The sequence below is a fragment of the Podarcis liolepis genome, assembly GCF_965112155.1.
Source record: "Podarcis liolepis genome assembly, chromosome: 3".
NCBI lineage: Eukaryota > Metazoa > Chordata > Lepidosauria > Squamata > Lacertidae > Podarcis > Podarcis liolepis.
The window spans coordinates 15,261,166-15,284,046 of NC_139557.1; the positions used below are offsets into that span (position 1 = coordinate 15,261,166).

Sequence of the window (22,881 nt, forward strand, 5' to 3'; positions counted from 1 at the left end):
CAAAGGTAAAATTTATACACATTGCTCTGCTCACATTTGCCTCTGATCCCACTCTCTCATATGTGCCATGAAAGCTTGCCCAGAAGGCAATGAAGCTCTGAGGCTGAAAAAATGTTCCCACTCCTGCTAGACCTTCATGCAAGTATAGCTTCCTCCACTTCAGGAATTAGTTCAGGGATGTTGGGAGTTGTAATCCAAAAACAGAACAAAGTCTGGGAAACTCTGATCTGGAGTACAGGTAAGCTGCCATTTTAGACAACAACTTGACTGGATTTGATTCTGGAAAAGCTTGGGATGTAGCAAATAAACGACAACCTTAGAAATAAGAGTGTCCAAGACAGGTATGGAAAACCTTTGGCTCTCCAGATGTTGCTGACTACAACTCCCATCATCCCTGACCACTGGCCATGTTGGCTGGGGCTGATGGGAGTTCTAGTCCAACAACACCTGGAGGGCCATGGGTTCCCCAGCCCTGTCTAGAAAAAAACAAACAGAAAGGGGTGGCTTCAAGCACTTGAATACATTCAAGGCCAGTAGCGACTTTGGCTAACACAACTGTAAAAAAATGCTGCTGTAAACACGGACCATTCAGATGGGAAATGGACCAGGAGTACTACAGATAAACAGTGATTCCTCAATGATGATGATGAAGCCCACTATGGGCAGCTTCCAATACATATAAAAACATAATAAAATGTCTGTCAAGAGATTCCTCAAGAGAAGGAATCCGAACAAGTTGTAGTGGGAACAAAACTCATAGCACAGCCAAGAGTTTAGAGTCTACAAAAACAAAGCTAGGAAGCAGCAGTTTTTATGCAGCCTCGTGATTCATGCTATAGAAGGAAGAGGGATGAGGAAATCAGTGAATCAGCAATTTTGTCCAGCAACAGATCCAGCTGTCACAGCAAAAGAGAAAAGCAGAAAAGTGCGAAGCACTTGGGATCAGGAGATTCCTCATCCAATGTAAGAACATGCATCTAAGAATGACCTTAGGCAAAAGCCTATCATGCTCTAAAATGGGAATGGGGCAGATGTTTCCAAAATACTGTTCCCTTAGAAAATTAAGAGTCAAATGCCAAAATAGCTTTTAAAGTAACTATATAGAATAGATTTCTGCAACCCCTATTGGATTTTTCAATTTCTTTTGCAGAGTAGCCTTTAGAGGCTTCACCCCAAAATACATTCTGCAATTTGCTCTCTTCTCCCCCCCCCCAAGGGGGGGTGTCTTTCAAACTGCAAAAGGTATTTCAAAACTCACCTAGATGCAATTATCAGATGCTTAAAAGTGCCAGCACAGGTCCATTTTCCAAACACTTTGTTTGGCTTGGCAGCTGAATCAAGCTTTTCCGTGTTTTAGAGTGGCTGTTCTCTCAATTCATCCCCTTATCAAATGGAGTTACTTACATATATGAGGATCAGTGTCAAACAGAGGCCAGTGGAGAAAGAATATGTGGCTCAGAAAGCTGGAGATCAGAACGGTATTGTAAGCCAGAAATAATTTTCTCAAATAACAAGAAAGGGCTGGCAGGGGTGGGGAGTGTTATCAAGAACTGTTCTTTCTTAGACCTCTTTCAGTACCAGTAGTAAGGATTGGCCTAGAGGCAGGAGAATGATTTTGTATGAAACAACTTCCAGAGTAGTAACCGTTGGAAGTGAGAACAAATCGTTTCAAGTTGCCACACTATTGTTTTAGACTTTATAGTGTGCAACTGACTTATTGTAGTGAAAAATGAACTCAAACCTGAGTGCAGCAGATTTTACCACATGCATTTTTGCAGAAATAGGACCAAATTTCAAACACCGGTGGGAGCACATAAAAAACTAATAAAAGGCCTGGGAAAATGTTTCACTACAACGGAGTACCCAGTCGTTTTTAAAAATGGTGAACTAGCAATTTTTGTGGATCTGCAATGCTAAATCTTTAAACATTTTCTCACTTTCTTCAGCCCAGGCTAGAGAATCATGCAACGCTAAATTCGAAGTTTTAAAAATGTTTCCAAAATGAAAACTTGGTCACTGCTACCAGAAAACAAGGGGTACACAAGTTAGCCTTGTAGAGAGCTTTGTCTAATCAGCTTTAAAAATAGAGCTGCAATCCTAAATACACTTAATGGGAAGTAAATTCCATTTTAGAAAGATGGGCTTACTTCTGAGCAAACATGCATAGGATTACACTGTTGGTGACTGTAAGCTTCTCAAAGTTGTTTCCAACTCTCTGAAGGTAAGGTAAGACAAAACATGTCATACCATTGTACTTAAAAATCCAGCTGCTTTCATTTGGCTAAAAGTTGTTTTTGTACGCCATGAACTACCAAGTTTATGAACAATTTACAACCAGCTGTTCAAATTAAAATGATAGTAAAATCCAGCCCTCAGACTACAAAGTCATAAACTAGACCTCAACAGACTTTCCTTATTTATTTAAGAGAAACACATATTTTACTCAGATCTACCAATGACATTTCATTGGAGATAAATGACTTAGAAATCTTATCCACGAGGAAAGCGGTATAGTGAAATAAATACACTGAACAGACCTGTCATGATATAAGGCTTAAATGTTTTTATAAACTCTATGCAGCCAGTTTTGGTTAACCAAACTCTGCATTTGTAACACTATTGAGTACAGGGAATTTCTTACCTGAAACTCTGTTTCTGTGCTTCAGATCCACCAATCCAGAATGAATGGAAATTCGAATGGGGTTTCCTTTTCACACTTGTCTGTCAAAAGAGAGCAGCCAATCATCTTCAGCTTGGTGTATCTACTTCTTTTCTTGAACGAAATCCCAATATGCACTCCTAATGTTGTTAGAAAGACAAGGAAACCTGTACAGCTAGCAGGGTTCCGGTAGCCATTAAATCAGATGGGTCACCGGATTGGTGGATCTAAGACAAGAAACTACATTAAAGACAAGAAATTGTACTTCCTCATACCTGAGACAACCAATCCAGAGTAAATTACCTTGGTTATGTACTATGCATGCTGCTATGACATCTCAAACAACAGTACAGGCCTAAGGAAAGCATTAACTTCAATTTCATTAGGATAAAAAATGCTATTTCTCCTTAAAATACAAAGTACCTATAGATAACCTATGCCAGACCCACAAACTAAAGCCAGGAATAAAAGAGTTAACCTGAGTGTGCTTATGGACTTTGGTGTGACAAGTAGGATTTTTTTATTTTTCTTCTTTGAAAGGGCATTCCTCCATGCCAAATCACAAACAACTCCTGAAATTTCCTTCTATTTCCCAATAGGCTTCTATATAGCATTGCAGAAGATGGGGGCTACTGTTCAAGATACGCCAGCCCAAAGCTCCCATGGGCTCATGGAACTAGTTTCTATGTTCTTTTGATCATAGCAAATTACGTCTTTCTTATCACAATGTCATGTATGTACCCAAGGTGCTTGTATTAACCAATAACGCTTAAGACTGCATTAAGACATTGTGCCCAATGATTTGACCTTACATCTAAAATCAGCTTAAGTAAAAGTGACAACACTTATCTCTGGAAATTAAAAAAGGGAACAAAATGGCACCTTCACCAGAGAATGCAATCATTATACACTGTTATACATGGTAATAATGAAGGAAGCAGTCCTATTTTATTTATTGACTCAGACAAACTAATTCTGTTTAACCTATAAACTTTAATTATATCATTTCCCAGTTTGCATGCAACCAGCTAGGCCTTGCTACCTGCCCTTGACAAGCCTTCTGGTGCCTATTTTTTCTTACTGCCAACACAAACCTCGCTTTTGATCAGGTGTGGGGAAACTCTGACCCTCCAGATATTGGTCATTTACAACTGCCATTAGCCACAGCAAGCAGGACAAATGGCATGGGAAAATGTAAGTTGTAGTTTGGCAATTTCTGGAGGGCCAAAGGTTCTCCAAACCTGGTTTAACTGAAACACACACACACTTCAAGGCTACATTTCAACACAATGTAGGGTCAACAGCTCTCAGTGCACTAGGTCCTTGACAGAACAGGTCCTTGACAACGGTATCAGATTTAGCTCCCTTGTCAGATGCTGCTTAGATTATCCAGATATAAATGTTCACCAAATGCTTGTTAGTGTGCTGCCCATGAAGATGACAAATGAAGCCTCATGGAAGCTCCTTTGTCAGATACATCAACTCAGGATGAAGGAAAAACATTGAAAAATAGCAGCTGCCACTCATTGCACTCTGTGCATAATCAATCATTTTAGATACTCCTTAGCGATTAGGACAAAAGCCTGGTTTTTACATTCTGAAGCCTCTCTTAACAAGAGAACACTTGGAATGGATATTTACAACAGAAGTATCATTGCAGATGCATTTGCACAACTAGCCAATATATGTGGGTTGATTTAAGTCACTAGTAAGATTAAGAGAGAGCAGGTAAAGCTAACACACAAGACTGCATGGATGTTGAGTCACCAGAGGATCTGTTTAACCACATGATACATTTATTGTCAAAATTAAATACAGTTAGGAAACATGTTGTGTCTTTGTTTTCTTCTTCCCACTATAAACTGCAGAGGGTCAAAAGCTTCGTTGAATCCCATTCATGGAGAGGGAAACAGCACATTAAGTATGAAGGTATGGAAAGAACGGCATCCCATCCACTCCCATACCTTTGCTAAGGAAGGAGAATGGAAACACATGGTTTTGATATATATTCCGCAATTTCTCAGTTACATGAAGTATTCCCATCTGTGTTCATAGAAAGACACATAGTTACCTTTATAAGCATACTGCAATTGAAACTTCCACATTTTGTAACCTTTTGTCCAATAAATAAGCCTTGCTGGAAGGCATCTCATGACACACCAAGAGGAGATATTCATTCAAGTCTGCTGCAGATTCTCCGCAAACCCCATCAAGTCAAAATATGCAGTGTCTGCAAAAGTACAGCACTGCTGAATCAGACCACTGGTCTACACCCTGTCATCCTTTTTCTTACACAGGTCACCCATCAGTAGGGCCTGAAAGCAGCAGGTCTCCCCTGCTGTTGCCTCTTAGCAACTGGTTTCATTTTCAATTCTTGGCAAAGAAGAACAACCCTGCTGGATCAAGCCAAAGGCCCATTAGGACCTGAGTGCAATAGCACTCTCCCCACTTACAATTTCTAGGAACTGGTATTCAGAGATATACGCCTAAGATGCCTTTCATATGTGCTGTGTCAGGAAGATTTGGGCATCACATGGCAGGACAGAGTCTCAAACAAAGATATGCTCTCCCAAGCACACATTCCTTGCATGTTCGCACTTCTGTCCCAGTGACATGCTCTACAGGCTTCAGTCACTAGGCCTGTGGCAGACCAACTCCTATAAAGATGTTTGCAAACTTGACATGAAGGCTGGCAACTTCTGTCCCAGTGACATGCTCTACAGGCTTCAGTCACTAGGCCTGTGGCAGACCAACTCCTATAAAGATGTTTGCAAACTTGACATGAAGGCTGGCAACATTAACCCCGCCATGTGGGAATCCCTTGCTGATGATTGCAGTGCCTGGAGACAGGCAGTCAGGTCGGGTATCCACAGCAGTGACCAAAGGAGGAATGACCACCGGAAGGAACACAAACAGAAGGAACACCATGGTGCACTTGTAGCAGGTAAACCAAAACACTTTCATCTGCCTCCATTGGTCTCTACAGTCACAACATGTGCTAAAACTCTTCATCGGAACTCTTCCATTGTCTCCAGAGACAGATGGATGCCAACTCATTCACTCAATGCCTCCGATACTGGATGTAGTACACAGACATCATGATTAGCAGCAATGAATAGTCTTAAACTTCATGAACTTGTCTAATCCCCTTTTAAAGCTGTCCAAGTTGATGGCCATCACTACATCTTGTGGGTGCAAATTCTATAGTTTAACTTTGTGCTGTGTGAAGAACTTCCTTTTATCTGTCCTGAATTTTCCAACATTCAGCTTCATCGGTTAACCCTGGGTTCAAATATTTTGAAAGTAAGAGGGAAACATCTTCATATCAACCTTCTCTACTCTGGGCTGAATTTTATATACCTCTATCACACTCTTTCCTGCTACACCTTTTTTTAAAAAAAGCCCCAAATAGCCTTCCACTATGAAGAAACTGCTCCAGCCCTTGATCATTTTGGTTACCTTCTTATGAATCTTTTCTGGCTCTACTATAACCTTATTGAGATATGGTGGCGACATCTGTACAGAGTATTCCAAGTGTGGCTGCATCAAAGATTTGTATATTATTATATTGGCAAAATTATTTTCAATCCCTTTTCTAATTCACCCTTTTCACAGCTGCCGTACACTAAGTCCACATTTTCATTAAACTATCCACCATGGCTCCAATATCTCTTCCCTGGTCAGTCATTGCCAGTTCAGACTCCACTGGCATACATGTGAAGTTAGAACTTTTTGATCCAATGAGCATCACATTATACTTCCTTACACTGAACCATATTTGCCATTTTAATGCCCACTCACCCAGTATGAATAAGTCCTTTTGGAGCAGCTCACAGCCCTTTTTCATTTTAAACACCTAGAAGGCACCAGTCACACTACAAATCCTTGGGAGATCTCACTTCTTACATCATTCCATTGTGAGAACATTCTGTTTATGCCTACTCTCTGCATCTTGGTCTTTTAAGAGACCTTCCTGAGAGGGTCTGTAGAATGACTGCTAAACTTAGTCAAGAGTTTCTGAAGAAGAACTTTATTAAAAGCTTTTTGGAAGTCCAAGTACACAATGTCCACTAATTATTTACATGTTCTTGACACTCTCCAATAAAAATTTAGATACAACTTACCTTTGTGGAACCCACACTCCTTCTTCTTCAGCAAGACTTGTTCTTCTGTATGCTTGGTAATCTTAACTTTAATAATGATTTCCAGCAGTTTTCCTGGAACAAATGTTAAGCTAACCAGTCTCTAAATACCCAAATCCTTTAAAAAAAAATGGTGTTGCAATGCTAAATAGCAGTTATTAACCTGTCTAAGCTGTTTTTAAAGTGACTAAAGCTCATGGCTTTTTGTAACAGGAAATTCTATAAAGCTAATTATTCATTCTGTGAATAATTACTTGCTTTTTCCAATTCTGAATCTACTATCAATTAATCTCATTGGCTGATCCCAAATTTCTGTGTTACGAACAAGGAGAGAAATTCTCTGTCCTCTTTTTCCACACGATGCACAATTCTGTAAGACAGCCATCCCCAACCCAGTGCCTTCCAGAATATTTGGACTACAACTCCCATCAGTTCCCTTACTTTGTTCTACTTCTTAAACTGTAAATAATGCAAACTTCTTAAACTGTAAATAATGTGAGGCACCGAATCTTTAAGAGCCAAATGTATACTTCCTAGGGATGGTCACCTGAAAAAAGTTAAAAGCTTTGATTTTAGATCACCAAACATTATTGGTATTGTACACATTCATAATTTTACTAATTAATTTCATAAAACCATACATATCTATAAATGGTAAAATTTCAGCGGAGAAGCAAGTGCAGCAGAAAATTTTCATTCCCACTTCACTGGTTATGACCAAGCATCTCATTGATTTCACTGAAACATACTTTCAGCAAGCATGCCTATGATTGTAGGCTAACCTGAACTTATACTCACCTCCATAGCTCCACCAACCATTTGCAACAAGGAGTCTGCCGAGGTGCAATGAAGTGAAGCATCTATAATTTGCAACGTAACAAGTAACCATGTTGCTACTTGTTTAAGCAGGGAAAGTGTTTAAGCAGAGAAATGCCAAACACCGTGAAGTTGACTGGCAGTAGGCTCAGGACTGACAAGTGGCATTTCTTTGAATTTAACTTGCAGAACTCACTAACACCAAGTGCAATTAGGCTGCAATCATAATTCCACTTACCTGGGACTTGCTTCTGAGTGGATGCAGTGAGGATTGCACTGATAGACAACTTAAAAATCCAAATCATGGAGGATAGCCATTGTGCTACTAGCTGATAAAACTAATCAGAACATCCAAAACAGTGACAGTATACACCTAAGCACTAGAGGCAGGGAACAAACAGAAGCAGTCACCCTCATGCCTCCTCAAGGACTCCCTGAAAGGAGACTGATCTTTGGCCTGATCCAGAATGGCACTTCTGTTTGAGATATAAAAATTAACGGTATAATTTCCATCTCAGATAAATATAACAGTGAGACTATTTTGCCCATCATATCTGCAGTGATTACTAAAACAACAACAACCACCACCAGGTACTACTATAAACCACAGGTGCCTAATACACAGAAGAACAGCTTTGCTTGAGCAATCCTGTCATAATTTTAAAAGCAAAAGTATTTCTGTACACTGCATTTTTTAATTTATCTCATTCCATGGCATGCATGGTTACCGTCAAAATTATTATTAAAATACATCACTTTCCCCCATAGATTTCTGTGCTACTTTGAATTTCTATATCAGGCTGTCCTGTCTATTGCAGCATCCATAGGTCCTGAATGAGTCTCAATAAGTCTCACTTTCATTTGCCTCATACTAATGCATATTACTCCAACTTAAGTTGTTTTATGTCTGAGCAAGAGTTAAGCTGAATTTTTAATTGTAAGAAAAAAAATGAAACCTGGACTAAGTTGCCATATCACATAACTTTAAATGTGGTCATCATAGGTGTGGTTAAATTTTGCTGTAATACAAAACCTGAATTAGAACTTACTAGGACGTGGAAATTTATCACCGCCACCCTCACTTAACTTTTAACAGAGACCAAGAAAATTAAGCCACTGATGGAGACTTCGCAACATTGTTTTGTCTAGAAATTCAAGTAATAGCTTGTCACATCTACTTATCCAAAATAGAGATAGCAATAAAAGAAGATCCATCCTTACTCTCAGGTACACATCATGATTAACATCAATTATCTTTATACTAGACTACCTGCAAACCCCACATGGGATTAGCTGTTAACAGCCAATCATTAAAAAATTGGTACAGAATGCTGTAGCCAGCTTTTTGCTAGCACACTGTAAAAAGGCAACACTGTTCCCAGAATTTCAGAAACCCACAAAATGGCAGACTAGCCGTAAATTGTTTTTTGCAACTATCAGCTCTTTCTGATAGTTTTTAACTAGGCTGCTATTCACTGACATACAATGTACAAGAACAAAGTATTATGTAGGTTTGGTCTTTGAAAGTAACTCCTTTCTGGTTACTGGCAAAACAATTTTCTCGTCAATGCTGGACAGACAGAAAGATAGGAGGAGGATGGAGATGGGTACACGGAAGAAGGCATTTCAGTTATGGTTTTTCATTTGTTTAAACATTTGTTAATTACACTCTTGCTGGGCAACAACCTTCAACTGATTTAGAGACACACAGAGAAGTAAGAACTTCATATAATGTTCATTTTACATATATATTTCCAAAGCTCTCCTTCTCCCCAACCTTATTTCATACCGATAGCAAGATGTTCAAGATGGCAAAGACTTGTGAAACATATAGAAAAACTAAGGTCATAATATTACTGTCATCGAATTCTGTTGAATTTCGGTCCTGAGAAAATGGAAATATGCTCTGCTACAGTCTGTTCATTTTCACTACTTGCTAAAGTATATATTAATGCAAATTAGTGCACTTCTGTTCACGCAATGGGACTTTTCCTTCCTCTCCCCCATCCTGCAATCCCCACATCTCCTTCAGATCTGCTCCAGAGGGCTGGGGGACCATTCAGAGCAGATTTTGGGGGTATAGAGAGAAGGCTTCAGAAAGACGACGTCCCACATAGAAATTGCAACTTTGTTCTGCTTATGCACAGACAATGGGTAAAAACCTGTTCATTTTCTTGCTACAGTTAGAGCGCCTTCATGCAGAATTGCAACCTAACAAAATATGGAGGGTAATTTAAAATTAATGGAAATATATAGGCTACTGCAAGCTATGACAAATATACAAGTGAAAAACAATATTGCATAGGATTTGCTGAATGACAACAAAAACTGAATATGGTACAGCCATTGATTAAAGATCTGGAAACAAGAAAATTAATGAAAAAGAATGCTTAGCAGAAATCAAGACCGTCATAACATCAACTACTCAGTTCATTAAACATATGGGAAAAAATACTCGCCCTATTTTAAGTACAGACAAATCCCACTTTGCACGCATTCAAGACATGCATGATCCCTGACACATGCACCGTTTTTGGCCCCGGAACAAGGTGAGGCGGGCTTATGCCTACCCAGCTGATGCACGCAATGACCAAGAACACAATCCCTGTGCAAATGGGGACCTGCCTGGAGTCCTCTATCAAGCTTGGGGCCACTTTGATTCATAGTTGCTCTTGTGTGGCAGCCCAATACACTAAGGACCATCTGCATGCAAAAACACACTACCATGTAGAGATCAACATCCGGGAAAGGTCTCATATATAATAAGAGTGGCACAATATGGTACAAAAATCTTTTACCTAGGTCTCCAGTAATCACTGCCACATGAATTCTACATATCGATTCTCATCATGCACATGACCAACACAATCAGCTTGATGGGAGTGTTAGGGAAATGAATCTAGGCCCTGGTTAATGAGCAGTAGCAAAGTTTACAGTGACTTGTGTTGAGCTACAGTTATTATTTTCCTAAATATACTGATTGTTACTGTCTTTTCCCATTTTGACTCATTTTTGTATGCTCTACATACATTACAAAACAATGCTTATGCTGCATTGTTTCTGTGTAAGCATCCACTGGAAGCTGAGCATTCTCAGTCTCTAGATTTTATTTTAGATATAACTTAGATTAGTTTAGTATTTAGCTCAATCAAAATATTGGCCACATATAATTGGACTGCCCTTCCCCTCAGAAATCTGCTGACCTTTGAGGCAGTCCAGCACATTTGAAAGTTTCTTGCTCGCTCTCTCTACCTAAGCAAATACAGCAGGCACTCAAGTTTGATAACCAAGCATTCTTTATTTCCTGATGGGCTGGGTAGCAACAGATCACAAGTGCCTCTGCTGGGACTATAAGGAGTGCAAGATCAGGAAATGGGAAATAGCCCAAGCATCATTGTGGGGATCTCTAGGACAAACTCTTTTTGATAGGAAGGGCACCAGGTGACAGAGGAGCAAAACTCACTCACCCAGCTCACATTTTCTAACTGGAGGGGCTCTAGGCAGTGAATGGGATTCACTTGGATAAGAACACTACAGAAATGCAATTCTTAAGAAATATGTGAAAGAGAGGGGGAGAAAGCAAGATTAATGTTTAAGTAATTCTTCTGCTGTTTATTGGTAGACCGGGAGGGCAGGCGAAAGAGAAGCTGCATGCACAAGACCAGCCACAGTTGAAAACACTAATGTTTGGTGATCAACCTAGGTAGTTTGTATGCTTGATTTTGCAGGTCATGTGGAATTTCCATGTATATTTGCATTATCCCTCTCATATATAATAAATGTTTTTAAAACTCTAAAAACCATTAATCTAAAAAACCCCTCAGAAGTTTCCTTCCTTTGCTTTACTAGAAAGTAAGTTTAAGAACAAAAATAATGTCGATTTTAATTATAAACATCTGTAAAAGTAATTAATCAAAGAGTCATCCCCCTCTCTCCCAAAAAAAGCTTTCACCTTAAAGTCAACAGACAACAAGCAAATGTACCATAAATAAGCTGGTATAAAAACAAATCATGTCTGAACATCAGGTTCAAAACACTTGCTTTTCACCTTTCTAAAATCCAAAGACAGTAAAACAATGGGTGATATCTAACGTTAGTCACAGAATAGGGCCACTGAAATTAATGGACTTCGATTTCAAAGCGTTTACTCCAAGCATGAAAATATTGGAGATCACCACAAGCCTATAATTTTTGGCACTTTTAGAATACAGTCATACCTCAGGTTAGATGTGCTTCAGGTTGAGCATTTCAAGTTATGCTCCGCGGCAACCCTGAAGTAAGGGAGCGTGTAACTTCCGGGTTTCGCCGCTCGCGCATGCACAGACTCTCAAAATGACATCACGCACATGTGCGGAAGCAGCAAAACACGACTTGCGCACGCGGTCGTGTCTTACGTTTTACTCAGGATGCGAACAGGGCTCCGGAACGGATCCCGTTCGCATCCAGAGGCACCACTGTAATAACTTGAATGCTTAAGATTAACAATGACAAAATTAAGCCACCTGGAATTGGCTGCTTGATTCATCATACCTGTCCATGCTAATTTTACAGTACACTTTTTCACAGAGGCGCTTTTTAGAAAAAGCTTATCAAAACATTTATCAAAACTGAAGAGCAGCAGTCAACAACACCACCACATTGTCAAAGTTCAAACATTTCAACAAATTATTCTTCATATTGATGATTCAATTACTGAAAGTAAATGCTGCAGCCATCTGACAAAACTCACTGAAGACTGAAAAAAACAATGCCTTGATCCAGTGTCACATTTCATATTACAAAAAGAGCTTTCGACTTGCTGTCCAAGACAAATGCAGAGTCTGTTTGAGTACCTTCCCTATCTTAATGTTTTCTTTCATCGTTCTGATTTTGAACTCCCACACCAAATATCCAGTCAAGAGTTGAAAGAAATCATACCCAAAAGAAGCAAGTGGGGAAAATCTGCTCCAAGAACACCACAAAAATTTGGCTGTTCTTACAGGCAATATCTATGTAGTATAAGTTTGATCTGCACTACAACATACTACCCTAAAATTCAACATACTACCCTATAATTCAGTTCACTTATTTTGAATCTGCAATGCTGTTTGTGAGTACTTATTTTACACATTTTTCTTCTTTGAGTTGTCAAACAGCTATGACTTCCCGGATATAATGTGCAGAAAGGACTATTAAGGTTTTCAGAGCAGGACAGAGAACTTCCTCCTCCCTATGGCACTGTCATGACTCACTTACTGGGATTTCCTCATTCTCTTAACATTTAATAGCATATCTGGATGGGGTGGGGGTTGCGCCAGTACAGAATTTATTGGGAGTGGGGAGGAAAGCTATTACCCAGCAATGAAACCCAGTTTGTCCAATTGGTTTCCAGGCTGCTCCAGGTGGGAGGGTTGCTGTCCAGAAAACAGACTGGACCTTATAAGGTAACCACTGCAGGTTGTTGTACTGGTACACTGATCCCAATGGGTGAGAAAGGCCAGGATAAAAAAGTCACCTGTATTAGGATTCAGTCCCTCCCACCCACCTTGCCACAGCCTTCTGGAAGGGAAAGGTGCTACCTTGCTTCACTCAAGTCACATCAGAGGGCATAGTTTAAGAGCAGCTCTCCAAAGTATTAAGATACAGATCTTTCCTAGTCCTAAAATTGTTTCAATAATGATGCCAGACACCGAATCTGGTACTCTGTGGGTGCAAAGCAAACGCTCTACTGCTACTATAGCATAGTGACCAGCACTAATGGATTAAGAAATACAAGAACACACAACCATAATATTACTGTAATGTTTGGCCATGATTAGAATTCTTAAGACAGAGTTTACATGTTTCCCAAAACTAGCAGTTTGCTTGTCAGCTTAAATAAATCCCAACTGCTGTCAAAACCCAACTGTAGCAAAGTGCAGTGTTTAGTGTCAACAACTCAGTAAAATGTTCATTACAGAGAAGGCTACATAAAATATACATATAATTCATAGCACTCTCCTGATCACTGCCAAGTCACTTCACCATTCTTATTTTTTAAAAAAGCTTCTACATAACCACATTTTACTATTGGGCCTTTGGGTTTGCAATGTTACCCTCTTCATTTTCCCTGTGGCCATTTTATCTGCTATGTGCTTTTCCAACAATGTAGAATTGAGCAGTCTTGCCCTTGCACTTCACTAAATTATACTGCTTCTGTAAAACGAATGGTTCTACTGAGGAAAATTCAGCACATTAATGTAAAATGAAGATAAACAAATTTAACATTCTACATTTATTCTGCACTCTTTCTGAAGTCCATAAAAGGAGCTTCTGCCTTAGTATTGACACACAAAAGGAAACAAAATTTCCAAGAAAAAATAAACAAATAAGCACATTCTTCACATTATCAACCATGTTTGTATATACGACAACAGGAAAGTGACTAAAAAATGTAATAATCAGGTACTGGCCCCAGTTTAATAGCTCCAGAACATATGTGAAGGGTCGTCCCCATCACAGAGACAAATGGAAAGTTTCTTTATACACCTTTCCCTGACAAAGAATGACTGCAACTAAGGACTTCTTTGGTTGTGATCCATACTTGAACTCACAAAAGCCGAACTGATCTCCAGGGAATCTCCATCAGCAAAGGCAGATTTGTAAGATAACAAATTTCATTGTTTTGTATAAACATTATTCCATTCAAAACAGATTTCTTTTAAAGCCCTTTCATTATTATGGTAATTGTAAAACAAAACGAACAGAAAACCTCCAGCTTCTTCAATGTTCAGAAGGTGTATAGCTGACATTAAGGACTCATATTTACAAGGATCTGAGCAAAACTAACCACCTTCTGTGTGGTTTCTCTGGACATAGAAACGTTGCACGAGGGCTGGGAGCGAGTTCCATAGTATGTTGAGCACACCACATTTCAGACCACTGCATATTGCGCATATACAACACAGCTCCACAATATCCCATGACAGACATTTCCCCTTTTTGGCTAAAAGTGTCAAAGTGTTGCTTGCTAAAGAGTCTTTTGCATTAAAAAACAAACAAACAAACAAAACTCAAAGTACCAAAATAAATAAGTACGTAAGCAAGAAGAACACTAGCTTTCTATCCTTCTACGGTGGTAGAGCATAGTTCAGTAGTCATCCAAGACAAATGTACCCAAAGAGAACTAAGGCTACCAACTGATACAAAGGATTTAAAATCAATTCAGCATCACCATCTTAATGTTTATATGATGACCAATTTTAATTACCCAATTACAATTGAAAGTGCACACAATCAACAACATTCAATAAAGGTACTCTAAAGAAAGAGGTCAGCATCTCTTGAAGATGGTCACTTATGATTATGAAATCTTAAGTTACCACACTGTAAGGGGGGGGAGGGACACCCGCATTCTTTAACCAGCACATCTGTGCAAGCCTCTCTGCATGCCAAGTAGGCCACTTAGAAGTCCTGAGGCCCAACGTCTTTGCCTGTCATCCACCCCAACAATGATCTTTTTCGGAGGGGTGAGAGAAGGGGCCGAATCAAACCCGCTAGCTGTTCAATCGCCCTGATTGATTGATCAAAGCTTTGCAGTCCTAAGGAGCCTGGAAGCTGAAATGTACACACAGCAACAGCCCAAGCACATCGCCCCTCCAAACCATGCCCCTTGCTTTGTGAAACTGGACTCTTATGCTGCGAGAGACAACTTGGCTTGCAAATGTCACCTTCAGCATATTCTCTCTCTCTCTTTTTAGGGGGTGAGGAGCGACACATGTACCCAGAAGCCTTTCACCTGCGCGGATGCCCAAGACCTTGCGTGGCTTTTGTCCTGGTCACTTGGGACAGTAATAATAATAATAATAATAATAATGATGATGATGATGATGATTTAATAATAATTTTTATTATTTGGACCCATCTGACTGACTGGGTTGCCCCCAACCACTCTGGGTGGCTTAGAACAGGGGAGGAGGGAGGCGAAACACCCTGGGTGTAGAGGTTGGGGTGGTGGGGAAAAGAAGGGGAGCCAAAAGGGGCCGATCTCTCCCCACCCCCACCTGACACATAACGGGCAGCGGCGAAAGGCGGCTTTCCGAGGATCCCTTTTGCGAATGAAAGAGCCGGAGAGAAAGAAACCTGGCTTGGAAGTGCGAGGCCGGCCAGCCGGCCCGCCCCCTCCTCCTCCTCCTCCCCCCCTCGCTCCCCACTGCGGGGATGGAAGAAAAGGAAGGAGAGAGCGGAGGATGCGCAGGCGAAACCCGAGGCCTACAAAGACCAGCTCCCACCGCGCCGGCGCCTCCCGTTCCTTCTCTTTTCTGGTTCCCACCTCGCCCCTCCCCCCCCGCCCGGTTGTGGCGTCTCCTCTCCTCGCGAGGCCTCGCCCGCGTCTCTGGGGCCTGAGGGAAGAAGGCGGCAGAAAAGGGCTCCGGCGTCGGTTTCGGCCCCCTCATACTCACCATCAACTCGATGGTCTTGTCCTCGATCACCGACTCCGGCTCCATGGCGGCGGCGGCGGCGGCGGGAATGGCGGCGGCAGCGGCTCCTCCTCGGCGGCGGCTGAGGAGAGAAAAGCCCGTATCGACCCCCCCACCTTTTCCTTTTCCCTCAGAGGAGGAGGCCGGCTGCCGATAGATCGACCGACTGACCCGCCGCCGCCTCCTCGGCCGCGCGCCCGGAAGGGGAAGTGACGCAGCAGGCCGACGCGGCGCGCGGGCGGGCGAACGTTAGCAACGGCGGCGACCGTTTCCCCCTCAGCAGCCGCGTCGGAACCGCCGTCGCGACCAAGGGTGGGGGGGGGAGGAGGAGAGGCACTACGGTTCCCGACAGGCTTTGCGCCGGCCGGCGGGAAAAAGAACCACAAGGCCCGGCATGCATAGCGCCGGGGTGGGGAGTGCTTTGCGCTCCTCGCGGCGGAGGGGCTAAAGGGACTACGTTTCCCAGCATGCAAAGCGGTGGCGAGGAGGGTTCCCCCCTCCCAGCGGCGGATTATTTTAATTTTTTTTAAAGAAGTCGCTCGAAGGTGCTGCGCCTTTGCTTCTTCCCAGCTGCCCGGGGCGATGCCCTTTTTGGGTGTCCCGGTTGCTGCCGGCGACGGGGGGGGGGGGAGGAGGCCTAGGCCGCAGGCGCCGGGAACGCAGGCGCAGTGGAGCTGCCTCATGGCGCCTCAGGCCGCTGTTTCCTCACAAAAGGCTCCGTCGTGGGCGCCTTTACCTCAGGCGTGAGGGCGCCGAGGGCCCCACGCTCGTGTATGGCAGCGCTAGAGGGTGGGGGCGGCTATTCCCTTTAATATTATTGTTATTATTGTTTATTACATTGGTATACCGCCCACCTTCCGTAATTTACCGGTTCTCAGTGTAGGTTTATCGGTTCACTTCCTTTATATTCGTCCTCAAATGACTATTTGCAGCATAAGCCTGTGGGGATAGTTATTCTCCCATGAAAATGGGGGCATCCTATTCCATAATAATACGAATAATTGTGTTATTTATACCCCACCCATTCCACTGGGTTGCCCCACTCTGGGCAGCTTCCAGCATATCTAAAAGATAACATATTTTTAATGCTTTATTATGCTTTTTTATATATGTTGTGCTACAGGTATTCTCCCACAAAAATAGGGGTGTCTATTCCATCATAATTTTATTACTTATACCCTGCCCATCTGACTAGGTTGCCACAGCCACTCTGGGTAGCTTCCAACACATATAAAAAACAGAATAAAACATTCAACATTTATTTAAAAATTCCCTACGCAGGGCTGCCATCAGACATCATCTAATATAGTCCCTTATCTCCTTACTCAAGGGTCGCAAAACTGCATACCCTCTGATGCAGCAGAAGAATCTTTTTTTTGCATCAGCCACAAGCCATAGCAATAACATAAAATATAATACTGAAGATAGAGGTAAAAACTATAGGAAATACATTTTGGGGGTTTACATCAATAATAAAATAATAGGTCTTATTCTAATCGCCCCCAGTTTGCAGTTTTTCTGTCACCTGATTATCTAGATCTGCTAAAAGAAAGGACAATAGCAATAGTTGAGCAACCCGTCATGGACAATAGTAGAGAGGTAATAACCTCACTCCTCAAATCTATAGAGTGCAAGCCAGAAGTACATGAGCCACTGACTCAATACTGCCATCTCCACATGGATGTAACCGTTTTTCCAGTGGAATTTTTTGAAATCGGCCCTCAAGTACAGCCTCAATCTTCCGAAATGAAAGCACATCTGTATTTTGCAAACAGAATGTCAAAATGACCAGGTGGAAAATAATCATGCCATGGACAAAATTTCCTTATTGTGGTCAGATTATTCTGTTGCTCAATATCATATAGGCGCTGTCTAATTAAATTATTTGCTTTACCCTCCGATGAAAATACAGATGTCCTAAGGGAAAACGGGATGTTCCAGGTTCAGATCAGAAACTAGGACGGTTTCTGTAAATCCGGAACTGTCCCTGGAAAATAGGGACACATGGGAAGGTATGGAAATGGCCCAGGGTGGGTTACTCCACAGCAAGTGTTGGGTATATGCCATTTGTACATCACCCTCATTAATCAAATTTAAATACTGCTCTTCAGCAGAAGTTCACAGGGCGGTTTACAGCGTAAAAATCTGAAATGAAAATATCTAATGCATAACGCAATGGCAACATTATGCAGCGATTCCAATCCTGTTTTATAGGCCCCAAAAGAACAGAAGAAGAGCTACAGTGGATCAGGCCACATTCCAGCATCATGTTCTCAGGAGCAGCCAGCCAGAGTCTCTCTGCATAGCTTACAAAAAATTATTAAAAGAAAAAGACGTCACAACTGAAATTGGCACAGCGATCCCTAGGCAGCGTTTTCCTAACCTTGTTCTTGCCTAGAGTCATGCCAGGCAACAAAAAGGAAGTATCTCTGCTAAAACGCTGGTTTTCAACTGGGTGGGTGGGTGTCCTGATTCAAGATGGGTCGCGACTGGACCACTACCAAATGGTAGAAGATTACCGGTAATAAATGTGTCTCCAAATACCTGTTTGGGTTAAAAGCGACTTCTGGGTCTGAAAATATCTGTTCTGAAAAACGGGCTGAACATTAACGGGCAGATTTCTAATGGTGCATTTAGGAGAACTCTGGAATCTGAACCATTCACCAGGTGGCCCAGTGCACTGTAAACACTCAACTTGCGTTGACTTTAGTGTGACAAGAAAAATGCTGCGGAAATCTCCATATTGGGAAGAAGAAGAAAAAGCGGCCTAGCCCTCTCCTTGTGAAGGTGGATTTATCAAAAGAAGAAGGAAGTGAAGTGGACAGTGTTGTCCTCTAACATGGTGTGCAAAAGCAGCCCTATCGCCATCAAATATATGGTAAAAAAAAAAAAGAAAAGGGTCTCAATATTTGTGCTAAATGTCAAGTCCAGGGTCTGAAAAGTTTGAAGTTGACTGGCATGAGTCATACTTAAGGTCTTTGGCAGGAAGAACTTCAGAGATGCCACACCAAAAAGGTCTTCCCTTCGCACTATAAAGGAGCAAGGAGAGGAGTCTCACAAATTAAGTAGTCTTATGTTACCTGGTCCAATTATGATACACATACACACTTGAAATGAATCAAGAAAAGAGTATTGTCATCTACTACCATACAGGAAACCTGTCCTTCACTTGTGCTTCTGCGATAATAATATCAAGCTTTGTTGTTGCTGTTTTGTCGTGTCCAACTCTTCATGACCCCATGGACCAGAGCACTCCAGGCACTCTTGTCTTCCACTGAATATCAAACTCTAGACTGCTAAAATGTTGGTCCACAAGCCATTCTAGGACATGGATCCGCCCACAAGTGAGGGCCACATCTCAGTTGCAAGTTTTTCTCGAAACAGTCACTGAAACTAAAACTACCATGTCTGACTCATCCTTAGTTTGCAAAAACAACAGAAGCACCTTACAGGGAGGCAGTTCCCAGCATCATCGCTCCATAACAAAGCTGGAATTTAAAACTGGGTAGCCACATTTCCCATATCCACTTCTCCCATCACCCTTCCTGTATCCTAAGATCTGATGGAAGGCGTTTGTTTGTCTCTGCACAAACTCTGGCCCAGTTTGCATGTCGCTCTGTGCCAACCCATGTATCCCAAAGCGGCAATTGAGGTTCCTTTGCTCCTCCCCAGATCATTTTGCTGCTGCGCAGTACTGAGCTAAGCTATGGTTTGGCTTAGTGTGTCATTCAAACCCAAGCTCGTGCTTAGCTCTCCTAGACAACTCCCAGACTGTAAACCAGGTCAGCAACCTAAGGCCCATGGGCCACAAGCGGCCCATGGGGGTTGTTTAACCGGCCCATGGACCCCCACCCACTCAGTAGGCTCCCGTGCGCCACACTAAACCGGCACAGAGCAGAGCAGGGACCACCTTCAGTGATGCTAGCCAGCTTCCCATTGGCTGCAGGAAGCTCCAGAAATAATGTTTGCATATGTGTGCGTGTGTGCACGCGCACTCCGGCCCACTGCAGCGTCTGCAGGACCATGAACCTGCCCAAGTCACAAAAACTTTGCCGCCCCCTGCCGCTGTAAGCCATAGGACAAGCCTTGGTTACAGCTTGCGATTTGTGCAGAGAGAGCTAAACCATGAGCCCACATTCAGATGACACTCAAGCTAAACTATGTCTTGGTTCAGTACAGAACAGAAGCAGAATGAGCTGGGAAGAGCAAAGCAGCCTAGCAGTGCTATTTTTCTAGAAAAACCAAACCCACCGTGAACACCTCCCTATTTCTCTTAGAATGGCAATGGCGCACACCTGAGAGGTGCCGGAACTGCGTTCCGCTGAGTTCCAGCTGAACAAAAGCCCCGCTCCTAACTTTTAGGTCCTGTTCACATGATTCATTTCCAGACACTGTGATTAATATGGTTATAGCTTGTTCATCGTTTATATATAGAATATTTGTGTTTCAGGGCATCTGCACACAATAAGGAGAAAATTGCATTATGGACGGAGTTCGTTGGTATTTTAAGACAGAATCACATGATTGAGTAAACTTAAATCAGTTCTCCCTTCAAAAGAATGTGCTTTTTCCAAAGGAAAAAGCAACAACCCCTGAGGCAACAAAGAGTAACAGTAGGTCTGCTTTTAAAAAAGAACCTTTTTCCATACCTACTCTGGCAATTGAAATTACTATGGACCGTTTTGGATCCATATTCAATGACTATTTGAAATTATCCACCTGTTTTTAAACTTCACATTTAATCTAAACTAAAACATTTTCAGATATCCACTGCTATTCTTAGTTGCACTAAATCCCTAAAATGTTACATTAATTTTTGTTCCCTGACATGATGAATGGCTGAACTACCCCCAATTTGCCATTATAAGCCTGCAATTGATCCTGTGCGCACTTAGGTTGGAGTAAATGCCACTTAATTCAATATAGCCTGCTTCTGAGAAGACATGCGTAGGATGGCGCTATCGAAAGAGGAGATTAAGCTCCACGTCATAAAAATATTTCATGTTATGAAGGAATTCTAGTTGTACTCTGTGGAATATTATTGTCTACAGAATATTATTCTACAGTTGTAGTATATTATTGTCTAATATACCATGAGCATCACAGCTGCTGCGATCTGATGTATCTGATTCACAACAGGGGGAGGGGAGCGCTTTCTATAGAAAAAAATGTAGGTTAGAATTTAATTAACATCCTTTTATGATTTTTGCCAAGTGTAAATGGTTCTTCCTGGTTATTACAATGACTCCTTTGCCCAAATCAATGGCCCATCAAATTCGGAGCCCTTCCTTTGTGCAAGTCTTGGTAGCTAAACCTGCCACCCAGAGTGTTCCTGCTTATTTCTTTGTTAGAGATGTAATCCTATTACCTATGAAGTTCCTGCAGGAAATTACTTCCAGAGGCATAGCCATGTTAGTCTGTTATAACAGAAAGAAAAGACAGTCTTGTGCTACCTTAAAGACTAAAAAATTATTATGGTGCCATAAGCTTTCATGGACCAGAGACCCCTTCAGATGCGCCAGACAATAGCTTATGCCACAATAAATTCATTAGTCTTTAAGGTACCACAAGGCTCTTCATTGTTCAAGAAATTGCTTTACATCTTAGACGATCAAGTAACGCTGGGGCTCCCTGAGAACTGAGGTCTGGAGTTAGCTAAAAATTATGTCACCCCTCCCTTATTTAATCTTTTTCTTTCTTTCAAGTTTGTCCCATGACTTTGGGCTTTGATCTGTTTTGTAATTTGCTTTTGACTAGTCTAGAATTTCTCTGATCCCAGGTGTCCATTTTGAATTTGTAGGTCAGAGAGTCTGTCTGGGGAGAGCTAATTCTTACTAAATTGTTTGATTTGAATTCTTTTACAAAAGCAACTAAAGGTCTCTGCAGCTTGCCTGTGCACTGACTACCATCAGTGCCCAGGCAGTTTTGCTTTGTTTTGTATGCTTTTCTGTTTTTTCAGTGTCTGAATTCTGCACCGATCATCAATTTGTTTAAAAGAGATTCCACTGGTGGTTATAACTTTAGCAACGTTAACGTTTACGTTCAGTGATGTTCCATCTGTCAGTATGTTTAAAATATTGTGCTGATAATAATAACTGCAGTGAATTTACATAGCATGCTCATCCATCCTATATATCTGGTCTCCATGCTTGGCCAAGGTTTGAATGAAAATAGGGGTTTTCACCACTGAGCTTGTGGGCAGGATTGCCAACCAACTCTTCAACAAATCCATTGTAGAGTAGAGAGACCACTTGCCAGTCTCTTAATATGATTGCTGGTGACTTCTTCTGAGCTACCCTCTCCTACAGAGTTGGTAAAGGAATGGGATTCCCCAGGAGAATTCAGACCAGTGATTTTAAATTGTTGTTGTTGTTGTTTAGTCGTTTAGTCGTGTCCGACTCTTCGTGACCCCATGGACCAGAGCACGCCAGGCACTCGTGTCTTCTACTGCCTCCCACAGTTTGGTCAAACTCATGCTGGTAGCTTCGAGAACACTGTCCACCCATCTCATCCTCTGTCATCCCCTTCTCCTTGTGCCCTCCATCTTTCCCAACATCAGGGTCTTTTCCAGGGAGTCTTCTCTTCTCATGAGGTGGCCAAAGTATTGGAGCCTCAACTTCACGATCTGTCCTTCCAGTGAGCACCCAGGGCTGATTTCCTGAAGAATGGATACGTTTGATCTTCTTGCAGTCCATGGGACTGTCAAGAGTCTCCTCCAGCACCATAATTCAAAAGCATCAATTCTTCGGCGATCAGCCTTCTTGATGGTCCAGCTCTCACTTCCATACATCACTACTGGGAAAACCATGGCTTTAACTATACGGAC

At 41.9% G+C, this 22,881-nt stretch overlaps 1 protein-coding gene and 1 long non-coding RNA gene across 6 annotated transcripts in view; one reads left to right on the forward strand and one right to left on the reverse strand.

Moving 5' to 3' along the window:
• Positions 1 to 22,881, reverse strand: part of FBXW11 (F-box and WD repeat domain containing 11) — a 96,211-nt gene that overhangs the window by 70,869 nt on the left and 2,461 nt on the right. The window contains exons 1-2 of one of the 5 annotated variants that reach the window (XM_083493793.1): positions 16,038 to 16,382; positions 2,642 to 2,721 (exon numbers count right to left, since the gene is read on the reverse strand). The exons of 1 other annotated variant lie outside the window; for it this stretch is intronic. Coding sequence is in view for 2 of the 4 variants with exons in the window: in XM_083493790.1 (XP_083349916.1) it covers positions 16,038 to 16,082 (45 nt within the window). In the remaining 2 variants the exon portion in view is untranslated. Of the gene's footprint in view, positions 1 to 2,641; positions 2,722 to 16,037; positions 16,383 to 22,881 lie in introns of those variants that run through there. 3 more of the 5 variants (XM_083493791.1, XM_083493790.1, XM_083493792.1) reach the window with 3 other exon arrangements.
• On the forward strand, positions 16,746 to 18,618 carry LOC310702357. The gene is made up of 2 exons (XR_014523465.1): positions 16,746 to 16,844; positions 18,270 to 18,618. It is a non-coding gene; the product is annotated as an uncharacterized lncRNA (long non-coding RNA).